Source organism: Hipposideros armiger, unplaced genomic scaffold, assembly GCF_001890085.2.
Source record: "Hipposideros armiger isolate ML-2016 unplaced genomic scaffold, ASM189008v1 scaffold_89, whole genome shotgun sequence".
NCBI classification, from domain to species: Eukaryota; Metazoa; Chordata; class Mammalia; order Chiroptera; family Hipposideridae; genus Hipposideros; species Hipposideros armiger.
Window position 1 is genome coordinate 226051 of NW_017731439.1, and position 24862 is coordinate 250912.

At 52.9% G+C, this 24862-nt stretch overlaps 1 protein-coding gene across 1 annotated transcript; it reads right to left on the reverse strand.

The window, feature by feature from the left end:
* Positions 1 to 82: 82 nt before the first annotated feature.
* On the reverse strand, positions 83 to 23348 carry SIGLEC1 (sialic acid binding Ig like lectin 1). Its single transcript, XM_019644569.1, has 22 exons — positions 23213 to 23348; positions 17180 to 17255; positions 16539 to 16898; positions 15966 to 16262; positions 14479 to 14745; positions 13883 to 14137; positions 11736 to 12035; positions 10832 to 11089; positions 9443 to 9778; positions 8912 to 9169; positions 8391 to 8693; positions 6679 to 6939; positions 6205 to 6516; positions 5462 to 5713; positions 4863 to 5132; positions 4522 to 4773; positions 3901 to 4203; positions 3016 to 3276; positions 1934 to 2236; positions 1562 to 1664; positions 1108 to 1180; positions 83 to 466 (listed from the first exon to the last, which is right to left on the reverse strand). The coding sequence occupies exons 2-22, from the start codon at positions 17226 to 17228 to the stop codon at positions 377 to 379; spliced, it is 5163 nt and encodes a 1720-aa protein (XP_019500114.1). The 5' UTR covers positions 17229 to 17255; positions 23213 to 23348; the 3' UTR covers positions 83 to 376.
* Positions 23349 to 24862: the final 1514 nt, after the last annotated feature.

The window sequence follows — 24862 nt, forward strand, 5'->3', positions numbered from 1 at the left end:
ATGGGAGAGAAAAATAAAATTTTCTCATGTTGAAGTTACTGTATTTGATCTCTTGTTAGAGCAGCCTAACTTATATTCTAGCTAGTACAGAGTGCCTTGGCCTGCCTGTGAGGCTGTAGAAAGTTCCTCTTCTAATCCATCCAAAAAATCCAGGGTTGGAGGAGAAAGATGTGAAAAGGCAGTGCATTAGAATATAAATGGAGAGATGAGATCCAGAGAAAAAAGAAAGAGAAATGGACAACATGATCAACTCAATCCTCTTCAGCATCTCCCAAGGTCAATATTCTCCTGGGTAGATTGGGGTTCACCCCTCCTCTCACCACTGATTTTTCTTGGGGGTTGAGAGGTTTGGAACCAGGTCGTAGAAGGTCAGATGTCACAGGCTGTTTTCACAGAGGGAGGCAGGATCCGACGCTGCCTTGTTTATGAGGCCCAAGTCATCATGGATTTCAGTGACCTTCTCCTCCTGAGGGCAGGCAATGCCATGGGTCAGTCAGCTCAGGGCCAGAGCACAGGGTGAGTTCCCAAGTGTGGTTATATCAGGATCGATGAGCTTCCCACAGAGAAAACCCTGGTCACAGGACTCTGGGAGCAGTCATCGCCTGATCCCTAACTCCGGAGCGCAGTCCCCCAGGTCTCTAGCCTTGGGTAGGGGTCCCAAAGGGATTGATGAGAATGTGCATGGCTGGAAGCCCAGGCCCACCAAATGGATTATCTGCAGAAGGGGACACATCATGGGGGAGGGGAAACAGACTTTCACCCCTGCCCAGGTGATGGGCAGACTCAGGAGAGGGGAAGACAGACCCCAAAACACAGATGGGGTCCTGTGTTCCAAGATTTGTCTTGGAAATATAGGCGTTGCTGCTAAGTTCAGAAGGTCTGCCCCAGTCATCCAGCCAACCATGCAGCAAACACATGCCTTTTCTCTGCCCCAATCAGAATAAGGCTCCCCTTGCCTTCTCAAGGGACCGTGGTTCTCTATATTCTCTCCCCATGTCCCTCTAGCCCCAGGCACCAGCCTATAAATGAGAGCAGTCTCTAGGGTCCAGCCCTGCACTGTGGGGTAGCCGGGCATTGTCTGCGTGTGCCCGCATGGAGGATACATACCTGCAGGGTGTCCTTCTGAGAAGTCATCTCCACCGAATTCTCACTCACACTTAGCTTATGAAACCATCTCCTTCTGCAAGGGCCAGAGTGGAGTCAGGGAGCCTCTCACTTCCCTGTCTGCCCCATTCCATCCCCCCGACACACACACATACTTGTCCCCTGACTGCTCACTGCACCGAGCAGTGGGGAGCATTGTGGGGTATGAGGTACCTTATCTTCCTTCCTCCCCAGACCTTTCTTCAGCACAGACAGGGTAGAGATAAGAAAAGAAGAAAACTACAGCAAGATGGATTTAGAGATGATTCTAGAAGGGATCCCCAAATTTGGAACATGAGCAGGGAGGACAGGCTAGGAAGTATGGAGCCTGTGAATTTGGTAGGAGGGACATGGGGGGATGTTGGGGGGAAAGGGAGAAGGATGAGGTGGCCCCATTCACCCCTGGCTCCGGACCCACCTCAAGGTGTAGCAGGCCCCCAGGCCCAGCAGGAGCAACAGCAGGCCCGCCAGCAGTCCTAGGAACCAGAGTAGCTGCTGGTACAGATGCAGGCGGTGCAGGGCTGGAACACAGGGGTAACTCAGGGGGCAGCTGTGGCTACCAGGCCCCCAATGCTGCTTCCCAAGATAACTCCCCCAAGATGAAACTTTTTCTAACTTTCACTTTATCTTAGGAGCTTCCTCATGAAAAAGAGCTTCCAGCAACCAGTCTAGACTAGACAAACAAGCTGATTGCCACTAAAGAGATGCATGGCAGACTTCAGAAGGAAGCCCTTGGGCCCGAGAGCTAGACCTTGTGCAGAGCAACCTGGGTAATGGAGCCTTCCCTCACCTCTAGTTCCAAAGTAGGTGGAGGCAGAGGCAGAGCCCAGAGCATTGGAGGCCGAACACACATATTCCCCCTGGTCACTGGGCCTCAACTCCTCAACGTCCACTCTCAAGGCATTGGGTGCGGCTGAGACGTGGATGTGCGGCTCGGCTGGAGTGGCCCGGGGCTGGCTGGAGGCCACCAGACGACTGCCAAGGTGGAGGGTCAAGCTGGCTAGGGGCTCGCTGTCCACTCGGCAGTCCAGGATGCCCTGGACACCACCCTCAGGATCCACAAAGACCGTCATGGTGGGCCTCTTGGGAGGGTCTGTAGGAAGACAGGGAGCGTGGTAATTGTGAAAACAACGATAAATTCCTCCCTCCCCTGTACCCATGCAATGTGACTTCGCTGCTTCTCCCATTAAGAGCTCATTTCCTCATTCCTTGAATCTGTGACTCGCTTTGGCCACTAAAAGGCAGAAGTGACATTGTGTGACTTCAGGGTTAGACCTCAAGAGTACTCGCAGCGTCTGCTCTCCTTGGAACACAACCATTGGGAAGCCCAGGCCAGCCTGCTGGACACATGTGGCCTAGCCAAGAGCCAGCTATGAAGGTGAAGCTATCCTAGACCATCTAGCCTCAGGTCAGCCACTGGACAGCTGCAGCCACATGAGGTGAGATCAGCAGAAGAACTGCCCAGCTGAGCCCAGCACAAATTTCTGACCCACAGAATTGTGAGCAAATAAAATGACTGTCATTTTAAGTGCTAAGCTTTGGAGTGACTTGTTACACAGCCATAGCTGGCTGAAACAGCATGGGGCCCTGGTGTAAAATGGACTAGGGGACCAAGGTCGATGAAGGCCTATTGTGTGCCAGGCACTCTGTGCTTTATCTCCTATACGTCTCACACGGTGAGGGGACTGATACTTTGTAGATGAGGAAACTGAGGCAGGGATGCACAAGATCACACAACCAGTCAGTGGTAGTCTTCCAACCCAGGGCTCCATACCTGTGAAGTCCTTGCTCTTTGCACACAGAAGAGGAGGAAGACCTGAGGTGAGCATGTGAGATGTGGGGAGACTGAGGCAGGGGGAGGGTTTTACTCACAGAGTACACGGAGCATGACTGCAGCAGAGATGATGGCTCCAGTGGGGAGCTCAGCCCGGCAGTGATACACCCCAGCTTGGGCACGGGCCACGTGGGAGAAGGCAAGGGTGGGCATAGGCTCCGAATGTAGTTGCTGGCCATTCCAGAACCAAGCGAAGGTGGAGTTGCCCATGGGCCTGGGACCACCAGGAAGGAGACAACTCAGGTTCAGTGCTGCACCTTCAGGTACATCCAGGCCTGGCTGGGCCACCACACGCACACCTGCAGGCCGGAGACCAGCAGGTGGTTGAGGATCTGCAGGCCTTAGGGAGCTAGAGCCTTTGGGTGGGATCTGAGCATTATGGGAAGTTCTGACCTGACTTGAGAGCTGGGTCCCTGAAGAAGGGACTACGTCTCCCCCATCAGGCTGAGATCTTTGAGAACAGGGCTCTCTCATCCTTGCACTAGGGACCTTTAGGGCAGGGCTGTGTCTCCCTCTCTCATCAAACCAGGCTTTCTGAAGGATGAGGCTGTGTCCTGCTCTCAGACCCAAGGGTGGGGCTTCAACCTTCCTCCGACTGGGCTCCATGAGGGTAGGGCTCTGTCCCTCTTCCCACCCCAGGCTTCCCCAGGGCCAGTCTCTGCACCACCTCCAGACTGGGCTCTGTGAGGGCAGAATTGTCTCCCCTGCACCCAAGCTCCTCGGGCGTTGCTACACCTCCTCCCTTGTAGGGAGCTCTCCAAGGGCAATGTTGTTTCTCCCCCTCGGGCTGGGCAAACCCCTCCAGGGGGAGCTGTTTCTCTTCCATTAGATTAGGCAGGGCTCTATCTACCTCTATCTGTCCAGCCAGCCCCCCTCCACATGGACTCCATCCCACAGCACCTGAGCCCTTCCCCCGTCCTCACCTTCCGCGTGTAGCTGCCCTGTAGTGCTGACTGAGCCCAGCAAGTTGTGGGCCGTACAGACGTAGGTGTCCTCATCACCTGAGGGCACATCTTGCACCTGCAGTCGCAGGGAGTTGCGGGCCACCTGGACATGGCCTGTCCTTGATGCCAAGCCATGGTCCCCATGACTGGAAGCCAGCACCTTCCCATCGCGGGACAGGGCCAGCTTGGCAGGTGGCTCACTGTCCACAGTGCACTGCACCACAGCCATGGGGCTGGCCCTCGAGTCCCGGAAGGAGGACAGAACAGCATCCCGAGGGGCATCTGGGGTGGGGCAGGGCACAGTTGGGGGCCTTGCTTGGAAACCTTGCACTGTCCATTGTCTACCCTCCTAGCATTGATGAGGCTGATGCCTCTTGACAAATAGTCACTTCCTTGAAGTGCCACCTTCTCAGGAGTCCCATGGGCAGATTCCTCCAAGCAGGGTTCCCAGAGACCTAGGGTCTCTTTCCTCATCACCTACGTCCTTTTTTCCCCCAAGTGCTCATTCCTAGGCACACTGCTGTCCTGTGCCCATCCCCACCGGGGCCTGGATGCGCCCTCCACCACCCTCGGCACCCCCAACCAAGGATCCCTGCTCACAGAGAACTTTCAAGGCCACAGGCCTGGAACTGCGTGTGCCCTGGGCATCCTGGACCTGGCAGGAGTAGGCGCCCGCGTGAGCCCGTGTAGCCACCGGGAATGAGAGGGAGGCGGCTGGTCCTTCTTGCAGCCAGCGGCTGTTGTGGTACCAGGTATAGAGAGTGGGTGGGCTGGCAACAGGATCTTCACAAGTCACTGTGATGGAGGCCCCCTCAGGCACAGAAGCTGATGGAGCCAGGGTCACCTGCACACCTGTCCCAAGGAGGCCAGGGTCAGCTGGGCCCAGCTAAACACCACAGCTAATCCCGTCCCTAGTAGCTTAGACCTGGGCCCTGCCTCACCTTCTAGCCGCAATTCCAAAGACGTGTTGGCCTGGCCCAGAGGACTGTGGGCTGAGCAGCTATAGAGACCCTCATCGCTGGGCCGGGGTTCCCACAGCTCCAGACGCAGGGTGTTAGGCTCAGAGGCTGTGGTTGAGGAGGCCAGGCGGCGGCCGGCACGGCTGAGGGCCAGCTGGGCAGGTGGGCGGCTGTCCACAGTGCACAGTAGCAGGGCCAGCCGCCCACCATGGCTCTCCAGGAGGTAGGTCAGGTGCAGGCTGCGGGGTGCATCTACAGGAGCACAAAGGATATAGAAGGAGTTCAGAGACCACAGCCATGAGGAGGCCAGTTTGCAGGTAATATTCAAACCATGAGGGCCTGACTCCCTACCCGGACGGCCTCCACTTGCCCGATCTGAGGCACTGCTGCTCTGCCCAGAGGACCTATTCCCATTACCCTGCCCCCCACTACTCTAATGCTCCTTGTGCAGTGCTCCATCAGCTGGATGAGTTCCTGTACAAAGTTCCCAAGGTGGACAGCTGAGAGGCTCTGGCCATGCCCTGACCCCTGTAGGCTGCTGTCATTTCTTCCAGCTCCACCCTGCAGCCAACCACACTCACAGAGGATGTCCAGGATGACAGGTGTGGAGAGGCGGGGTGCCTGGCCAGGGGTCACCACACCGCAGCGGTAGGAGGTGGCATCCGTGACCGTGACATTGGGCAGGAGGATGGAGTGAGCACCTGGGTGCTGCTGCCCGTCCTGGTACCACGTGTAGGTGAGCTGGGCCAGGCGGGTGCTCCACACGAGGCAGGTCAGGTTCACTAGCTGCCCCTCCTGCACGGTGGCCTTGGGCCACACCTGCACACTCACAGCTGGGGAGAGAAGGAGGGCATGGGGACACCAGTGAGGCTGTGAAAAACAAGTTCTTTGTCTCCACGCAGGAGGGAAGCCCCTCAGCCTCTGAGAGGCACACGGGCCACCTGTAAATAGGGCTCAGAGGAGGAGCTTAGGAAACGGGCTCATTATCTCTAAGGTGGTCCCAAGCAGAGTTCTGCAGAACCCTCCCTGTCCCTCGTGGGGGGCACATGGAAGAATACAGGCTTCCCTGGCCCTGCTGTGTTTCTCCTTGAGCACTCCCTTTCTGATTAGCTTTATCCACTGGGCATTCATGTAAAATACTGTTTTTTAAAAAGGCTCTTCCATGAAACCCAAGTTTGGAGACTGCTGCCCTTAAGAAGGGTGGGAATGGAGACTGTTCTTAAGTTCGACCCTCTTGTCTGTGCCTCAGGCTTCCAGAACCCTCTCCAACCTTCTTTCCTCTTAAAAGAGCCACCCATGCATATCCTCACACCCCCACACTTACCCTGGGCATCAAAACTGGCTGAGGCCGAGGCCTGGCCCAGGGTGTTGTTGGCTTCGCAGGTGTAAAGGCCCTCATCCTCGAGCACCGCATTGTGAATCTCCAGGCGCAGCGTGTTGGGGGCCACAGCTACCTGGAGCCGGGGAGAGCTGCCTGCAAGTTCCCCCACACCTTGTAGGGTGGAGGCCACGAGGCGGTCCCCATGGAACAGTCGTAGCTGGGCCGGGGGGTCACTGTTCACATGGCACAGGAGGAGGCCCAGTCTCCCGGGGCCAGTGTCCATCAGGGTGGTAAGTGTGGCCTGGCGTGGGGCATCTACACAAGGCAGGGAGTGGTAAAGATCTGGTCAGGTAGTCCCTCATCTAAGACTCTCTCATGGAGGCAGAGACCAAGACCAGGGGCTCAGCCTCCCCTCCCCCTGCTGTGACCTTGGCTCCTTCACCCTCCAAGAAACAAGCACGGGATGAAAGTGCTTACAGAACACGTGGAGGCTGACAGGGGCAGCCAGGCTTGTGGTGGCTGAGCCCGGGGCCTGGGCTTCACAGTGGTAGGCCCCAGCTTGGCTCAAAGTTATGGCTGCAAAATGGAGTGTTGCCGAGGTCGACTCCTGGAGGGGCTGGCCATTCCGATACCAGCGGTATGACGTCCCCTCCAGGGCCTCCGTGGGTACCTTGCAGCTCAGGACCACAGTCTGGCCCTCCTGAAGCTCGGGTGATGGTGACACCTGGACCCAGGCTCCTGCAGGGAGAAACCGAGAGCAAGTGAGGGCCCTCCACCATACCCTCCCACGGTCTGGGATAGAGTGTGCATCCACGCCAGAGCTGCATTACCCTAACCCGGTGTCCCGGAGCCACAGCCCCCCGACCTCTCCCACTGTCAACTTCAATTCCATGCCTTGGCCTCTCCTCTTTCAACTACCCAGCACGTGTCTGTCCTGCCACTTGCTGCCCACCACCTTGAGTTACGGCTTTGCTCTGCCCATCACCACCAAGTGCCTACCAGAGGGTGAGCTTCTCGAGGGCCTAATTTGTACGATTTGCAACCCAGTGCCAGGCACATTGCCTGCATGTGTTAGCTCTTAACAAATGTTGGTTTGACCCTATAAAGCACTAAAATGGGAGGGAGTTAGGTCATGCCAAGGGCCATTGTCCTGATCATGAGCTGGACTCTGCATGGGTGACTGGACTTAGAAGAGGAAGTTAGTAGCTGTGTGAGCTTGAGTTCTCTCCAACCCTCTCCAGCCCAGCTCTGCACTCAGGCTCTAGGTCATGAGAGCCCAGGAACTGGGGATCTGGGCAAAGGGCAGTCCTTAGTTCCTCCTGGGTCTGAAGCAGGAGAAGACCAGGGTCCCTGGCACTGAGAAGGCAGGAGAGCGGGCGTGGAGCTTGAGAACACAGGCTGTGCCTGGGACCAGAACCAAATTAGTCCCAAATCTACAGGGCTACCTGCTAATCATGTTATCATGAGGAAGCTCCTAAAGCTCTGACCCTCAACTTCTCTGCCTGTGAAATTGGGATGATAAATAAGAAAAGACTTATAGAACCAAGGCCAAAGGAAAATGTTCAAAAATTGATGTTTGTCATTGTGGGGAAAAAAATTGTGTGCTTTTCAATGACCTTTGCAGCATTATGGGTATTAACTTTCCTTTTTCCTGGCTTATTCACGTAGGGAGGATTTTTACAGAAGAATATATATATATATATATATATATATGAAGAATATGAATATATTCTTATATATGTGTATATATATTCTTATATATGTGTATATATATTCTTATATATATAAGAATATATTCTTATATATGTGTATATACTCGTATATATGTGTGAGTACATACACACATTCATATACATATATTACACAGTTATAGGCATTATATATATATATATATATTGTTTTGTGTGAGAATTATTATCTAACAAAATTATATTATTACAAAAGAAGTTATCTGTCAAATTGCTCCAACCATGCAAGCTGCCTTGTGTAATTGCCACAGCCTCCTATTGGCTGCAAATATCTAGCTAGAGCAGGGGGACCTCCTACTGGGTGGCTGGAAATTATCCCCAAACCATGGCTGAAAAGACCTCATGTTTCTGCACAAAATACCCACGATTAAGCCCAAAACCTGGTAAGAGTGGCCCCCAGGGCATCTGGATCTACCACATCTTCAGAGGACTGACACTTACCTCGGACCTGGAAGAAGAGGGAGGTGTTGGTTGATCCGAGGACATTTGTGGCCTCACAACGGTAGCTGCCAGAGTCCCCAAGGCCCAGGTCTCGAACCTCTAGCTGCAGGGAGTTGGCCATGGCTTTGGCCTGGAGACGGCCACGGGACGGGAGATGGGGCCCCATGCTGGAGACCAGGAGGCGCTCCCCATGGAACAGGGCCAACTGGGCCAGGGGACTACTGTCCACAGTGCAGACAAACACAGCCATGTGGCCCTGGCCCATGTCCAGGAGGGCTGACAGCTTTGGAGGGTCTGGGGGATCTGCAGGCACAGCGGGAACTCAGGTCACCCCTAGCTCAGCTCACCACATTTTAGCTGTCACACTAAGTCCCACTCATCCCTCCACACACAGTCCAGGCCCACCCTTTCTCATGCCCAAGACATGTTCTTATCTCCCCAAAACCAACCCCAGCCTGGTTCCTCCCACACTACCTCCTCAACCCTCCAAGTGCCCAACACTGCCCTTGCCCATCACCCACAGAGCACACTCAGGACCACAGGGACAGAGAGCTGGGCACCGGCTTCAGAAAGGATGCGGCAGGCATAGAGGGCAGCATCTGTTCTGGCCACGGGCAGCAGCTTCACAGTCTCCAGAGGACCCTGGGCCCAAAGTGCCCCATTCCGGAACCAGGAGAAGTTGGCAGGGCCACTGCTGGCTTCCCGGCTCACATTGCAAGTCAGGTTGGCTTCGTTGCCCTCCAGCAGCGTGTGTGACGGTGTGACGACCAGGACAGTGGCTAGAAAGCAGGCAGCACAGGTTCACTTGTGACAGGCCTCACCTTGACTGCTTCCCCCCAACCCCAGGGGCCAGTGGTCCAGCTTCCCAGCCTGGAGGGGGCAGGAAGGAGACCCTCTGGGGTGCCCACTCAATGGGGGGAGGAAAGCGAGCTCCCACTGCTGAATGAAATGGTTTTACTGGATAGACCCTCCTTGGAGCCAGGGGTTGCAGAGGAATAGAGTCCTGAGTATTGGACCCTGACCCTATGCCACCATTTCCTGCCTTAACTCACCCTGGGCATCGAAGTTCACCGAGGAGGAGGCATTGCCCAGGGCGTTGCTGGCCTCACACAGGTACACACCCTCATCCTCCAGCACCGGGTCTCGAATCTCCACATGCAGCAGGTTGGGGGCTCTGTTTACCTTTGTGCGCCGGAAACAGCCCCCACAGGTGCTGCAGCCACCCTCTGATGGTGGAGAAGAGGCTATTACATGGTCCCTGTGGAGCAGCCGCAGCTGGGCCGGGGGGTCACTATCCACACGGCACTCGAGGATGCCCCGACGGCCAGCCCCAACTCCTGCAGCATCAAGGTCCAGCCGGGCGGTGAGCATGGGCTGGCGTGGGGCATCTGCAAGGACACAGAGCATGGGCACTCATCCACAGCCTCTGCCAGGGCCTCACAGGTCCACTCAAAGCTGGTCAGGTTCCCACAACACACTGGACAAAGGGGAGCTGCCGCAAACAGCTGTGTGGACTGTGCACTGCACAAGGACAACCAGACCAGTGTGGGAGGAATTCAGCCCTTCTGCCTCGTGCTAAGCTATGCCCTGGTGCTGGACTGAGTCTTCAGAGGAAGGAGTGCCATATTCTAGCTTAGACAAAGATGCCGTGTAGGCTACCAGCCACTTGCCTAACTCCCATGTGCTCCTGAGCAGGGCGCTCACATAGCAATCCCTGCAAATCTTGCTCTCTGCTCCTGCTCTGCACCCCATCCCTTCCCCCAAGATCCTCTCTGCCTCTTATCTCTGATCTCCAAGCCAGCTCCAATGATAATAGATAAAATGCTCCCTTTCTAGGGGCTTCTGGAGATGGATGGTCAAAGACAGCCATCAGCCAAGGCCCCCACGTGATCTTACCCTGACACTTGAAAACCCCTGAGAGGCAGCTGCTCTTCCTGACAGTCCCAGGATGTTGCTCCTGCACATGAAAGGGGGCGCTTTCTGGAAGCTAACTGTGCCCCGAACATTGGTCGGCCTCTCGGATAATATGGAGCATTCACCCCTGATAGGACGTAGTTCCTGCACTGAGAGGTTCTGCCTTTGTGTGTCTAGGAGCCTGTGAGGGCACAGCCTATGGGGTGTGTGCACATAAATAGGAGTATGGTGTCCCAGGGTCCAGCTCAGGAAGACAAAGCTTGGACATGGTGCCCATGGTTGGCTTGAGGCTAGGGGCTGGGATTGGAGGATGGGACATGGGAAGACACAGAAATCCTTAGCCTTGTTCCCCAAATTTTAACCCTGGGTGAAGAAATCCATGGTGCCCAACCTGCAACCGCCCTCCTGATCTAGGCCTGAGCAGGACAAGGCCAGGAGGGCCTACGGACCCCAGTAGGGGTGGCAGGTAGACCCCAGTGGACTGATGCTCCCCAAGGCAGGCAGGGACTGGTTGGGAGGCTGCTCACATAGCACAGTGAGGACGGCAGGTGAGGAGGGCCCACTGGCACTGTGGCCATCCTGGGCTCGACAGTGGTATGAGCCAGCATCTGTCCTGGTGGCTGCAGGGAGCAGGAGGCTGCTGCTGGGCCCCTCAAGAAGCAAAGCTCCATTCAGGTACCAAGAGAAGCGGGTGTCAGGCGTTGGGCTCAAACCACTCCTACAGCTCAGTGTTACAGCCTGCCCTTCCATCACCTCTGCTGCTGGGCTGATGAGGAGGCGGGCCGCTGGCAGAAGAGAAAGAAACGGAAGCTCAGCTCCTCTGCACATCTGTGGCTCCGAGCCACCTACTGCAGGAAGCCCTCCAGCATCACCCTTTCTGCACATAATTGTAGGTTGATCTGGGCTTTGTGCCATCAGCTCTGAGACTGTCGACGATCAGGAGGGTTTGGCCTTGAATGCCAATCCTGATCTGTTGATAGTAACTGGCTGCAGCATGGTTAAAAAGGATTCCGAGCTAGAACCCAGGCTTTTGTCAAAAACCTGGCTTGATCAATTAGCTATGTCTGCCATGACCTCAGAAGGAGGGAAGGGCAGCACATGCACCTACCTTTCGATTGTGCCTCCTGCATCTGACTCCTAGCACAGAGCCTGACCCAAACGTTTGATAAATAAAAAAGCAAATGAATGCATATGAAGGACCTTTAAGTTCAGAGTCAGAATGTGTACAAAAAGAATAATACAACCTGTCATGTTTCCCTTTTTGCCTTGACTCCCAGGAACCTCCCAGGTTGGGATGACTGTATATAGCCCAGGTCTTTTACTAGACAGCTAAATCAGCTCCTCAGGTGAGCTTTCTGGACTCTTAGGAGGAAGAGGCAGAGCAGACCTCCTTCATGGGCTCCCTCCACAAGCCCCTTGCAGCTATCTTACCATTGGCACGGAAGTCCAGGGTAGAGGACGCATTCCCATAGGAGTTGGTGGCTGTGCATGTGTATTCTCCACTGTCAGCTAGCTCCAAGTTTCGGATCTCCAGGCGCAGGAAGTTGGGAGCAGAGGAGACACTGAAGCGTGGGCTGTGGTCACCCTTGCCAAGGGTGGAGGCCAGGACAAATCCTCCATGTGACAGCACCAGGGTGGCCATGGGATCGCTGACCACGGAGCATTGGAGGATGCCCATCAGCCCCCCCTGCGTCTCCAGGAAGGCAGTTAGGTCTGGGGCAAGGGGCGGGTCTGTGAGGAGAAGAGCCTGTCACTCTCAGCAGGGATACTCCTTGGGTCCCCCTTTATAGCCTGTGACCCCTGCACCCACTTTGTCCCATAATGCCCTGGGAGCGGGGTGACCCCAGCAGCTCCTGAGTGCCTGCTGAATACACTTTTGTCCCTGGACTGGGCAAATCATGTTGTCATCCCAGTCATTTTTGTGGCAACCCTGCGAGTGGGAGTCACGGACTCTACTTTAAAGATGGGAAAACTGGCAAAAAGACTTGGCATTGAACAGCAAGAACCTCAACTAAGTGATCAAAGTGAACACTGCCAGCAATGGGACACACTGACATAACGTACGTGCCTCCTGATGTGATGTAGCAAGACAGACACAGCATCGTGTCTGTGGTGTCCCTGCCCAAGTGCCTAGGCTCAGTCTAGTTAATTCAGATCAACGCAAATTGAGGGACAGCCACACAACAACTGGCCTGTACTCTTCAAGTTTCAATGTCAATAAAGACAAGAAAAGGCTGAGAAACTGTCCCAGATTAAAGGAGAATAAAGAGATATGACAATTGAATGCAACGAGGGATCCTGGATTAGATCCTGGACCAGAAAAAATAATTGCCATATGGAGGCTGGCCAAGTGGCTCAGTTGGTTAAGAGCTTGCTCAAGAGTGTGAGCTCTGAGCAACAGGGTCACCGGCTCGATAACCTCATGGGCCAGTGAGCTGCGCCCGAGCTGAGCTGCCACTGAGCTGCCAACAGGTGGCAGGATGGCTCAGCTGGTGAGAGCACGTGCTCCTAACAGCAAGGTTGCCTGTTTGAGATGGTGGGCTATGCCCATGTGCAACTAAAGACTGAACTTGGCACCTTGAGCTGAGCTGCTACCTGGATGGCTCAGTGGCTAGAGCGTGCACTCTTAACAACGAGGCTGATGGTTCAACTCCTGCATGGGATGGTGGCTACGCCCACCCACAACTAGTTGAACACAGCACCTTAAGCTGAATGGCGCGACTGGACTTGGAGCTGAGATTGCTGTGCCCTCCACAACTAAGATTGAAGGACAACTTGGCTGTTCCCCTCCCCCAATTCCCCAACACTGTTCCTCTCCCCCAATTCCCCAATAAAGTCTTTAAAAAAACAAAAAATAATTTCCATAAAGGACATTATTGGGTCCACTGGTAAAATTTAAATATGGACTGTTGATTAGGTAATAGTCTTGAATCAATATTAAATTTCCCGACTCTGATCACTATACTATAGTTATGTATGATAGCAACCTTAGAAAATACACGATGAGGAACTAAGGAGTAAAAGGACATCAATTCTGCAAAATTTAGAAACATAAATTCATATGTTTCTAAATTCATAGATAGATAGGTAGATAGACAGATGCTAGATAGATAACATACATGTGTGTACATATACCGATAGAGTGTATATGTACATATGTGTGTATAGAAAATGCATATGTGTCTGTGTTTACAAAGAGAAAATGTGTGTACATGCATGCACACATATACATGCATATGTATATGGGTACCTGTGTGTATACACATATATACACACACATACATAATATATATTTAAAAAGAGAGAAAGCAAATGTACCAAAATGTTAACAAATGGGGAATCTAAGTTAAAGGTATATTGATAATTCTTTGTACTTTTTTGTAAATCTTTTTTACAAATTTTTTTCAAATTTTTGTGATCTTATTTCAAAATAAAGTTTTTAAAAAAACAAAACAGGAGGAAACTAAGGCCCAGGGAGGTCAAAGACTTGCTCACGTGTGCAGAGCTCAAGGTCACCTGCAGGGGCTTCTACCCTTTGACCCAGCTCTGGCAGCATCCAACCCACCCTGGCCACTTACGGATGACCACCACGCTGACAGGCCTAGAGCGCTCCCTGCCCTGGGCGTTCTGCACCTCACAGACGTAGAAGCCGGTGTCGGCCCTGGTGGCCGAATGCAGCTGGAGGGTGCTGCCGTGGGCGCCCTCCAGCAGGACTTGGTTCTTGTACCAGCTGTAGTGCAGCTCACTGGGTGCTTCTTTGGGCACAGTGCAGGCCAGCGTCACCGTCTGGTTCTCCCGGATGGGGCCTGCTGGGCTCACCTGGACCTTAGCCACTGTGGGAGCAACATAGGGCACACTGGAGGTACCCAGCCACCTTCCAGGCCCAACCTCTCAGAGTGCTGGGGTTGTAGCCAGTCATCGTAAATCTCTGTACAGACTACTTCACACCCCTTCTGTAGCAGAGCCTCCTGGATTGGCCCTGCATCTCTTTGTCTTGTTCACCAGGAGCCTCCTGACATCCCACCCTGACAGGGAGGCTTGCCATCTGTCTGAGGCAGGGCTGGGACTCCACATCCGTGTTCCAGGAGGCCTCTTAGCTTGTCTCCCCTCAGCCCCAGTGGTCTGGACCCCTTCCCTGCCCTCTGGTCAAGACCCAGGCTCACCCAGGACTTACTGAAGACGTGGAGGCTGACAGGAAGTGAGACTGAGGAGCCCACACCATTCTCAGCTTCGCAGGTGTAGACACCAGCATCGTCCCAGGCTACCTTGGGCAACTGCAGCACACGACTCTGGGCTTTGAGGGGTGTCCCATCCTTGATCCACTGCACGGAACTGACCGTGGGATAGCTGCTGTTCACGTGGCAGGTGAGTGTGACCAGGTTTCCTGGACGGATATTCCCCTCTGAGGGGTTGAGGAGGATCTCCACACCCTTGGGGGCATCTGCAAGGCATGATGGGGTATGTCAGGTAAGGTGCCTAGGGCCAGCAGGGGTTGGCACACTTTTCCTCACTCAACACTCTGCCCTAAGAAAGCCCACCCAGAATAATCATCAGTCCTATTAGTTTTCCTATCCAGGACTGCACTGTCCCCCACCTTGTGAGGAATTCCTGATCCCTTCCTTCTCCATTGAGAGCCAGATAATGCAATGCTTGGCCTAGCGTCCAGCCCACACTGCTTTCTAGGACTTTCTGCTTCATGACACTGTCCATTGCCTCTGTTCTGTTTGGGGGTCATGGGTACAAAATTGCTTGCTTTGGCAGCTTGTGGTAGCTGTTGGTGAGGGACCAACCACTTAATGGAGGGGGCCAAAGACAGAGTCAACTTAGCTCTGAGAACAGTTAGCCCACTTGTAAAGAGGGTGCCAACCATACAAAGAACTGCATTTCTTTAAATCTTATTCCAAAGCCTCTCATTATGTAATATGCTAATAAAAGCTCATATTTTCAAGCACTTTATGTAAATGTGAAAATAATAGAAGCTAATTTTTTGAGTAATTAGTATGTGACAAGAACTTCTCTAATTTTCATAACAATTCTATGAGATAGGAACTAGTATTTATTTAACAGTACTGTAGATGGCCTCTCCCCTGCACAGAAAAGAAAACAGAGGCTCTGAGAGGCAAGTAACTTGCCCAAAGTTTGTTCATCTAGTGGATGTTGGAACCAGCTGCCTGATGCCTGTGAACAGCGATTGTTTTAGAACAGGCTGCCCTGTTTTACTGGGATGGGAAGATGCTCAATCAAGTGGAAACTGGGGCTTTCTCCCATGGTGTCTTTGCCATGTCCAGGTGATACCCTGACTACCAAGGAACGTGAGCAGCCTTAGGCAGGAAAGGGGCAGACCACTCCCCTCCCCCAGTATCCTCCAGAGCTGGGCTAAATCCCAGGGTCCTTGCAGCCCAACCCCCAAGTCTTTGGCTCTTTGTGTCTCCCCTTCTGTAAGCAGCCTGGCCTCAGGAATAAGAGGTGAAAGGGAGCCATTAAATGTAGTTCTTAATGCTTGGCATTCTCTCTCCACCTGCCCCATCCTGGAGGTCCAAGCGCACCCAGCTTTGCCTCAGGGGCAAGGGCTCTGTTTCTCCTGTCCAGAGAAGGAACGGTTTCCACTGGGGAGCCACAGATGTGTGCTCGGTGATGAGGAAATGGCCCCAGCACACTCACACTGCACTTGGAGGTGAATCTCGCCCTCCGTCTTATGTTTGGCCACTGAGAGCTGGCAGCGCAGCGTCTGGTCGTGGTCCTGCCAGGACAGGGTCATGCGGAGGGTTTCCAGATGGCTGATGCCCATGGGCTCAAGCTTCTGGAGGTTGGAGGTGACTGAGCGAGCGGGGTCCTGGCCTTGCCACTGGAGGCTGATTGGCTCCTGCGTGCATGCGTAGGGAGTGGAGCAGTTGAATTCTGCCTCCATGCCCTCACGAAGCTCTAATGGCGAGGCAATGGTGGGCACTCTGGGGTTCTCTGAGGACAAAGAGAGGAAGGTCAGGACTCCCCTTTACCACACTTGAGAGGTCTTCACCCAGCTGAGGGGTGAGCCCTGGGCAGGGGTCTTCAAGGGGAAGGAGAGGTTGCTTTCTACCTCCACCCCCACTCGGGGTGAACACATGGGGGACACAAGGCTGGGGTTAGGTTGGGTCTGGGCTAAGTTTAGGACAGAAGCTGAGGCTGTGAGTTAGCAGGGCCAGGAGCAGCTTAGGAGTCTCTTCCAGGTAGCAGCCAAGTCAGACTGCTCCTCACCTGTTACCGTGACCATAGTGCCTTTGGTGTCTGACCAGCGGTTGACGTCACTGATCTCAAAGCGGAAGTTGTAGGAGCCTGAGTCCTGGGGGTTCAGGTCCTTTAGGAGCAGGTTGCATACTTTGTGCTCGGGGCGCCCCAGCATCTGGGCGCGGCTGCGAAAGCGTTCATTCACCTGCTGGGGGTCTCTCGAATGGTGAACCACCAATCGATTGCCCGAGTAGTCATAGTACCAAATAGTTGTGATGCTGTGAAGCACCTCCACGTCAGCAGGGAAACTGAAGATGCAGGGGATGATGAGGCAGGACCCCTTCACTCCTTGCACAGCCTTAGGACTGGAGATGCCCCATGAGGCCAGGACTGAGGGAGGAGCAGACAGACAGAAGAGTAATCCAGCCCTGGGGTTACCGCAAAGCCCTAAGATCTGTCCCATAGAAGGTGCCCCAGATGAGCCCCCAAACTCTGCCCTGCCCCTAGCAGCTTAGCCCCTCTGGGTGCCCCAAGGAGGGTTCCTGCTCCCTGCCAGTGCCTCCCTGTGCCTGCCCTTCAACCTCAGTGGCCAAACCTGTGACAAAGCACAGCCCAGTCTGTGGGCCAGCAAGTCCCGGCCCCGTGAAACAGTCAAGGCCAGCAAAGCTTACCTGCTGAGATGGATGAGGCCAGGTAAAGAAGCTGAAGCAGGTGGCCCATGGCAGGTTCTTGCTCTGGTTCTGGTACCTAAGAGGGTTGTGGGCACTGTGTTGGTTGGGCACACAGCAGCCTCCTGAGGAACCTCAGGGCATCTCATCCTCAGAGCCTGTTGAGAGTCCAGCCTTGTGTCCCCACATGTTCTGCTGGCCAATCCAGTGATAGGGCAGGGCTGCCAAGGACCTCTGGGGCAGCCACCAGCTGGGAGCCAGGAGCCCACGATCACAGCTTGGAATTTACCCATGAATGCCCTGACTTGGTATCATGTCCCAGAAAGCCCTCTATGTGTCCCTAAGTGCCACCCCAAGTTCTGCTTTCCCAGCCCCTTAAGTGGGGTGAAAGCGAAAAACATCTGTTCATCTGCTTTTCCCAGAGCAGATGAACAGATGTTTTTCGCTTTCACCCCACTTCCCTGCCCCTCCCTGCCACCCAAGCCAACAGAACTGGAACCCGGAGAGGCTCATTGACTTACTCCAAGGCACTCAGCAAGAATGATGGTTTCTTATTTGAGACTTATCTCCCCACCCTCAGCCTTACCAGCTAGCTATAAGCCATAATGGGGCTTGACTGAGCACTCACCAAAGTGCTGCCTTTAAGAGTCACTCCCCTGCTCAAAAACTTTCTGTGGCTCCCTATTGCCCATGAGATGTGGGCCTAATACATCCCTAAAAGGTCCTCATTTCTTACTACCAGCTCTGCCCCCATTTTCTGCTCCCCACACACCCACCTAGGGCCAGTCCCATGGGCTGCCCATGGGCTCTCCAACTAACTGCCTCTGTCCCCACCACGCATAATCTTTGCTTGCTGAAACCTTATTCAGTCTTCAAGGTGTGGCTCGAAGGTGGTTTCTAGCTACAGCTTCCCCTTTGGGATTCCTGTACCCACCCAGAGCCATCTCTGTGCTTGCCTTGTCGTTGGCAGCTTGTGAGCACCCATTTCTCAAGACCTGGGACTGGGGACATGTGCCCTGCAGCAGTGCAGAGCCCCCCAGGCCTTGCAGGAGTGGACAAGAGATAGGTGTGATCCTTAGGGGTTTAGAGTTGGTGGCAGGGCAAGTCTAGGTGTGATGGGGGACACAAGGGTCCTGCACAACACATATCCCACAAACATGAGTTAAATGCCTACAGTATACCATGCATAAGAAGGCAGACCCTCTGCCATGGAGTACCCCTGGTGGGGATGGGGCTTTAAGGGGAGCCATGGATATGAATTTAAAGGGGAGAGATGGCAGAAACACATATAAGTAAAACTACAAAACTGTTAGAAGAGAACATGGGTGAAAATCTTCATGACCTAAGATCAGGCAGTGGTTTCTTAAGTATGACACCAAAAGCACAAGCAACAAAAGACAAAATAAGTAAATCAGATTTGATCAAAGTTAAAAACTTTTTGCCTTCCGGGGGAGCTAGGAGCGCTGAGCATCACGCTCAGAACTTGTTCTCTTTGCTTAGACTTCTGGTGACCTTCCCTGAAACGCTATCAAGCCTGCCAGTTAGTCAGGTGGAGTGCCTTGCCTTCAATTTGTAAAACACAAGTGTGAAGTGTGTGCAATAAAGTGAAGCTCGATAAAATGACGAAATACATGTTAATATGGAGAACGATTTTTAAGACTGAATCATCTTCTACCTTTGCTCTTCAAAGCTCTTTTTTTGCAGGGGGAGGGAAGGGGAACAGTGTTGGGGAATTGGGGAAGGGGAATTAGTTATGGAGAGCTAAGTTGTGGAACTAGCTCAGCTCCAAGTCCAGTCGCCATCCGGTCACCCCTTGGCAGCTCGAGGCTGTGTAGCTCAAGGTGCCATGTTTAATCTTAGTTGAGAGTGGGTGTAGCCCACCATCCCATGCAGGAGTCGAACTGGAAACCTTGTTGCTAAGTGCGCACGCTCTAACCACTGAGCCATCTGGCCGCCCGTAGGTAGCTCAGCTCAGCGCAGCTCAGTTCAAGGTGCTGTATTAAATCTTAGTTGTGGGTGGGCATAGCCCACTATCCCATGTGGGAGTCAAACCAGCAACCTTGTTGTTAGGAGTACGTGCTCTCACCAGCTGAGCCATCCTGCCACCTGTTGGCAGCTCAGTGGCAGCTCAGCTCGGGTGCAGCTCACTGGCCCATGTGGGAATCGAACTGGCTATCCTGTTGCTCAGAGCTTGCACTGTAAACCAACCGAGCTACTCAACCGGCCCTTCAAAGCTCTTTAGAGACATTGTTTTCTATTCAGCTATAAGATTTCAAAACAAGTTTTCTGGAAGCATTAGAAGAAATACGTATGAGAAGGGAAATAGAAATTCAATATGAAGAGCAGATTGGTAAAATTATTGTGGAGACATAAGAACTTAAATGGCAAAAGGAAACTCTTCAGAATCAAAAGAAAACTTTAGCAAAGCAGTTTTTAAAATGCAGTTGCAAATGAAGATGTGTGTCTTGGAAGAAGAAAAGGGAAAAATATCAACTTGCTACAGAAATAAAATAAAAAGAAATAGAAGGGGGCCAGCCGAGAGGCACGTTGGTTAAGAACTGGCTTGGGATGCCAGAGGGCCCTGGTTCGGATCCCACATATGAAGGCCAGTGACACTGCCCTCTACAGCTAGGATGCTCAACAGCTCAACCTGGAGCTGGGCTGCTGAGAGTCGCCGCCGGCAATGGCGTAGGTTGCAGCCCCTGTGGCAGTGGGTTGCTATGGGCTACCGTGTGTAGCCAGCAGCCAGCGTGAGCGGCCAGCAGCCGCAGTGAGTGGCCGTCCAGAAGCCGGCGACTGATCTGCCTCAACCGGGAAGAGCGCAATGATGGTGCCAACTTGGGCCAGTGAAGCAACGTTCTCCACAACTAGACTGAAGAACAAAAGGACAGCAACTTGTCTGTTTCCCTTCCCCCAATTCCCCAGCACTGTTCCCATCCCCCCAATTCCCCAATAAAAATCTTAAAAAAAAAAAGATGATATTAAATGGCCAATAAGCCCATGAAAAGATGCTTAACATCATTCATTTATCATTAGGGAAATGCAAATTAAAACCACAATGAGCTACCACTTCACACCCATTAGAATGGCTATTAAGAAACAAACAAAGCCAGAAAATAAAAAAAGTTGGAGCGGATATGGAGAAATTAGAAGCTGAATGCACAGCTGGTGGAAATGTAACATGGTGCAGCCCCTGTAGAAAACAGTTGAGTGACTCCTCGAAAAGTCAGACATAGATTACTGTGTGATCCAGCAACTGCACTCCTAAGTATAGACCCAAAAGAATTGAAAACAGGAACTTAGAACAGGTACTTGCACGCCCAGATTCATAGCAATGTTATTCACAATAGCAAAAGGTGGAAACACCCAAGTGTCCTTCAATAGATGAATGGATTAAAAAAATAATATGGTCTATCCATACAATAGAATAGTATTCAGCCATAAGAAAATATGCCAAGTGAAGTCAGCCAGACCAACAGGGCACCTGATGTTTACATGATTCCACTTATATGAGGTAGCTAATTCATGGAGACAGAAAGGAGACTAGAGGTTACCAGGGGCTGGAGGGAGGAGAGGAAAGGGAGTTAATATTCAATGGGCACAGAGTCTCTATTTTAGATGATGAAAAAGTTCTGAAAATAGTGGTGATGGTTACACAATATTGTGAATGTACTTAATGCCACTGACTTGTACACTTAAAAATGGTTAAAACAATAAATTTCATGTTATGTATATTTTATCACACACATACAAAAACCCCTGTTGCCAACTGTGCAACCCTCCCTGGTCCTAAATGCTGACTCAGCAGGGCCTGAGGAGGCTGGAAGTGGGGACAGGAAACTCATGACAACTCCCAGCCCCCAGATCACCAGCCCCACAGGTGGGGCCCAGCTGATTCTGGTGGCTACCAGGAGGCACACCTGGGGAGGGCTAAGCAGGCACCCAGGGCCTGGATGGGCCAGAATTGCCTGTCAGGATGACAAAACAGTACTTAGGCAAATGTGAAGGGAAGAGGGACGTCCTTGCAGGGAGCGTGGTGAAGCAAAGGCATGGGAAGGCCCAGAAGAGCACTTCTCCTCAGGGTACCTGGCCCCCTTGGCTGGGCTGCTCTAGCAGACAAGTCTGGTCATTCATTGAGACCCAGTGGCTTGTACCCAGTTCTTTGGGCAGTCCTATGCCTGCTCCTATCCCAGGAGGCTGTACCCACACCCTTTACACCAGTCTTTGGCCACAGGAGAGGCTCATGTTGGCCCAGACTGGAACCTATGACCTGAATACTAAGCTGAAAGGCAAACCACTGTGCATGGTCGGGGGCAGGGTGTGGCCCCAGAGCCATGCTATGTATCAGGGTCAGATCCTCTACAGCTGGTATATCAGCAAGACACACATATGGTGTCCTGAACTCCTCTGCTGTTCCCATTTGGGGCCCTGGAAAGGGCAATGCTGAACCTAATGGTGGAAGAATGGTGACATACTGACTTCAGAATGGAGCAAGGATTTTTGCAACATGTGAAAAGACCTTTTCTAAAATCACACCATGTACACTTACTTAGCCCAGCCCCAACATCCGAGGGGTCAGTCCCACCAGAGTCCAGCTTATTGGCTCAGCCTGTTCTACCCACAAAGACCACCCTTGGTCCAGAGAACTTTCCTAGGGAAAAAAGAGGGCAACAAGGACCCCAGGAAGGGAGACACTTGTCTCTGTTTGAAAGACTGATGTTGAAGACTTGGGCTGAGTTCTGGGTGTCCTGGTGTACACCCAGAGCCCCTGGCGGTAGAGGGATGACTGCAGGTCCTGGGGAAGGGGGTGGGTGTACTGGGGGACAGGGAACACCTCAGCCCTAAAACAACCCAACCTTTAGGCAATGACCTCTTGGGAGAGCATTGTTCCCCAGACCTCAGGAAGTTCCTGAAGTTCATCCTTGTATCCCCAAGTCTTGAGCACTCTGAAGACAGAGTTTTAAATCGTCACACCTACTAGAAATGGTATACGTTGCATCAAGATTGGGATGAGGTGGCCTGGCACATGACAGGCATCTATGTTTGCTGCCTGTGCAAAAGCAAGTGAGTGGGAAAAGTCTATGTAAGACCAAGCATCGCAGGACAGTTGGGGAGGGCAGGCTGGGTCCCCAAGTCCCTGACCTCTGATCCCAGAGACCAGGTCCTGCCTGGGGAAGAAAGGTCAGAGGAAGTTTCATCGTAAGCAGCTATGAAGGATTCAGTTTCTATTTCCCAGCACCATGGCTTGTCCCCCCAACTTCCCTATCAGGTTGGAGAAGGAGAAAAACCGGGTGACATAGCCAGCTGGAGCACTCTGCCCCACAGATAGGAAGCCAGGGTACAGCTGTGCAATTCCAAGAGTACGTTATCTTCATAATGTGGAAAGCCCCAAATATTTAACTCTGAAAGCCATATAATCCATAAATAAGGTCTACTGGCTTTGAAATGGGCAGTAGAAATTTCACATTTTAATCTGGCTATAAATGCTCTTAGCCTGAGCACCCATTCCCTGAATTATGCTGGGCTGTGCTGGGGTTCCTGTGCTCCGAAGAATGAAATAGTGATGAATGAAGTAGAATGAGATAGGCCTAGAGTGAGGGGACACTGAAGGTTGGGCTGCAGTTGGACTGGGTTAAACAGATGGTTAGACTGCGATTTGGGATGGAATTAGGGTTGACATGGAGATGAGAATGATGAGGTTGGGGTGAGGGTGAAGGCTGGGGTTGCGGCTGGGTAGAGATGATAATTAGTAAATGGTTGCGGACGGGATACAACTGGGGGTGAGGAAGGGTTGGAACAGAGACCAGGGCTGAAGTGGGCTGGGGTCAGGATTGTGGTTAGGATTGGGATTGGGATATGGTTTGGGGACGATTTGGAGCTGTGAAGGGGCTTGGGTTACGGGTGCAGCTTTTGTTAGTGTCTTGGGCTTGGGTTGGCTTGGATTCCAGGACCCACACCCAGATACCCCCCAGCCAATCTCAGCCCAGCCCCACTCCCAACCTTCCGCTCACCCTCCAGCCCCAAGGATGGGAGTACCTGCTTCACAGGGGAAGTGGTTGCAAGGCTGGTGAACCACAGGAGAGGAGAACGAGAAGGGGGCCCAGGAGCTTGTGGTGCTTCTGGCTCTCCAGGGCTCTGCCACTCCGAGAGAGGAGATCCAACCTCAGGGGCTTCTTCCTCTTTTCCCAAAGCCTCAGCTCTACTGCCCAGCCCAGGGGCTGGTCAGGGAGGCAGCTGCAGGCCTTGCGCAATACCAGGACAGGAAAGGCCTTCTTGGCAGGGGAAGGCCCTTGGCAAGACCTGGCACTGAGGGACTTGAACAAGCAGAAGTGAGATCTGGGGCCACGCTGGAGCCTCCTCTCAGGTGAAGTGGGAAATAGGGAGCCCTGTTCACTAGCCATTTCTATACCCCTCTGTCGTCGCCAGGGGGTTGCAGGGGAGCTTTTGGCAGTGAGATGTCCAGAGTAAAAAAGGCACGCAGAGCCAACATGAGGAGAAACCAGTGTCTTTAATCAGCAACCATTATATAGAGGTTTTGGGGGAGGAGAGCACATGTTTACATAAAGGGCTCATGTAACCGGGTCTGTACGTCCGGGGTCAGGGTCCGTACATCAGCCTGCACACATCTGGATAGCCCAGCCCCATGCCCAGGGCTGCAGCTCATGGGTGCCTGAACGTGCCCGGGCCCTGTCAGTCCACCCCATGCAGGGTGGCTGTTCGGGACTTGACCCAAAGAGCGTGTCCCTGTGCACAAAGGCCACAACAGTAATACATAGAGCAACAGAGAACCACAAGGCTGATGGCGATACCTGCCAAGATAAGGCCTGCCCACTGCCATGAATGGCCAAGGGAGTTCCACCAACGCGTAAGGGGGTCATCCTGCAGGGCCTGGATCACCAAAACCTCGGTGACTACTTTTTGCAAGGCCTCCAGTACCTTTTGTTGGTGGTCCGGGATGTAAACACAGCATTTAATGTGCAAGAGTGCACATGTTGCCCCCTGCGCAGCTGTTAACAGGTCTAGGGCCATCCTGTTTTGTAGTACCACCTTTTTCATTTGAGTTTGTTTCATCAAGGAGTAGGGCTAAAGAGGCTTGCGTGACACTCAGAGTGTTGGCAATGTGTTGGGCAAGGGCTTTCACCTGTAGCTCTATATCTATCACTCCACCTCCTGGCAACAAGATGGCTAAGGGGTAAAACCACCAGGCCACCCACTTTTTCCGGTATCAACAATGGTAAACTGGGACCCAATTGACCAGCCTCTGGGGCAACGTGGGCAGAAGGCACCCATGAATAAAGGGGTGCCCCGAAGTGCAGCGGCCCGTCCACCGGGCCGGCAAATATGGCCAGCCAGCCATGGTGACTATAAACCCAGATAGCATCACCTGGCAGGAAGTCAATGGGTGTCATTCCCACTATAAGGCATCCATCCCACCAGCGAGTAGGGTCTGTTACAAAAGTAACTTTGAGGCAGAGTTCCTCAGGTAACCAGCCTACCATACAGTTGGGAACCGTGGGGTGTCGTTGTTCGACACAGAGAAGCACAATTAGACAATGTCACATGAATCCCCACCAACCACCCCCAGCCATTGTCCACCATCTTGTCGAGGAGAAGGGGGTTGTTGTGGTGCTGTTTCCGCAACAGGGCTTCGACAGTACGACAGCAAGCATTCCCCTCTGGACTGTT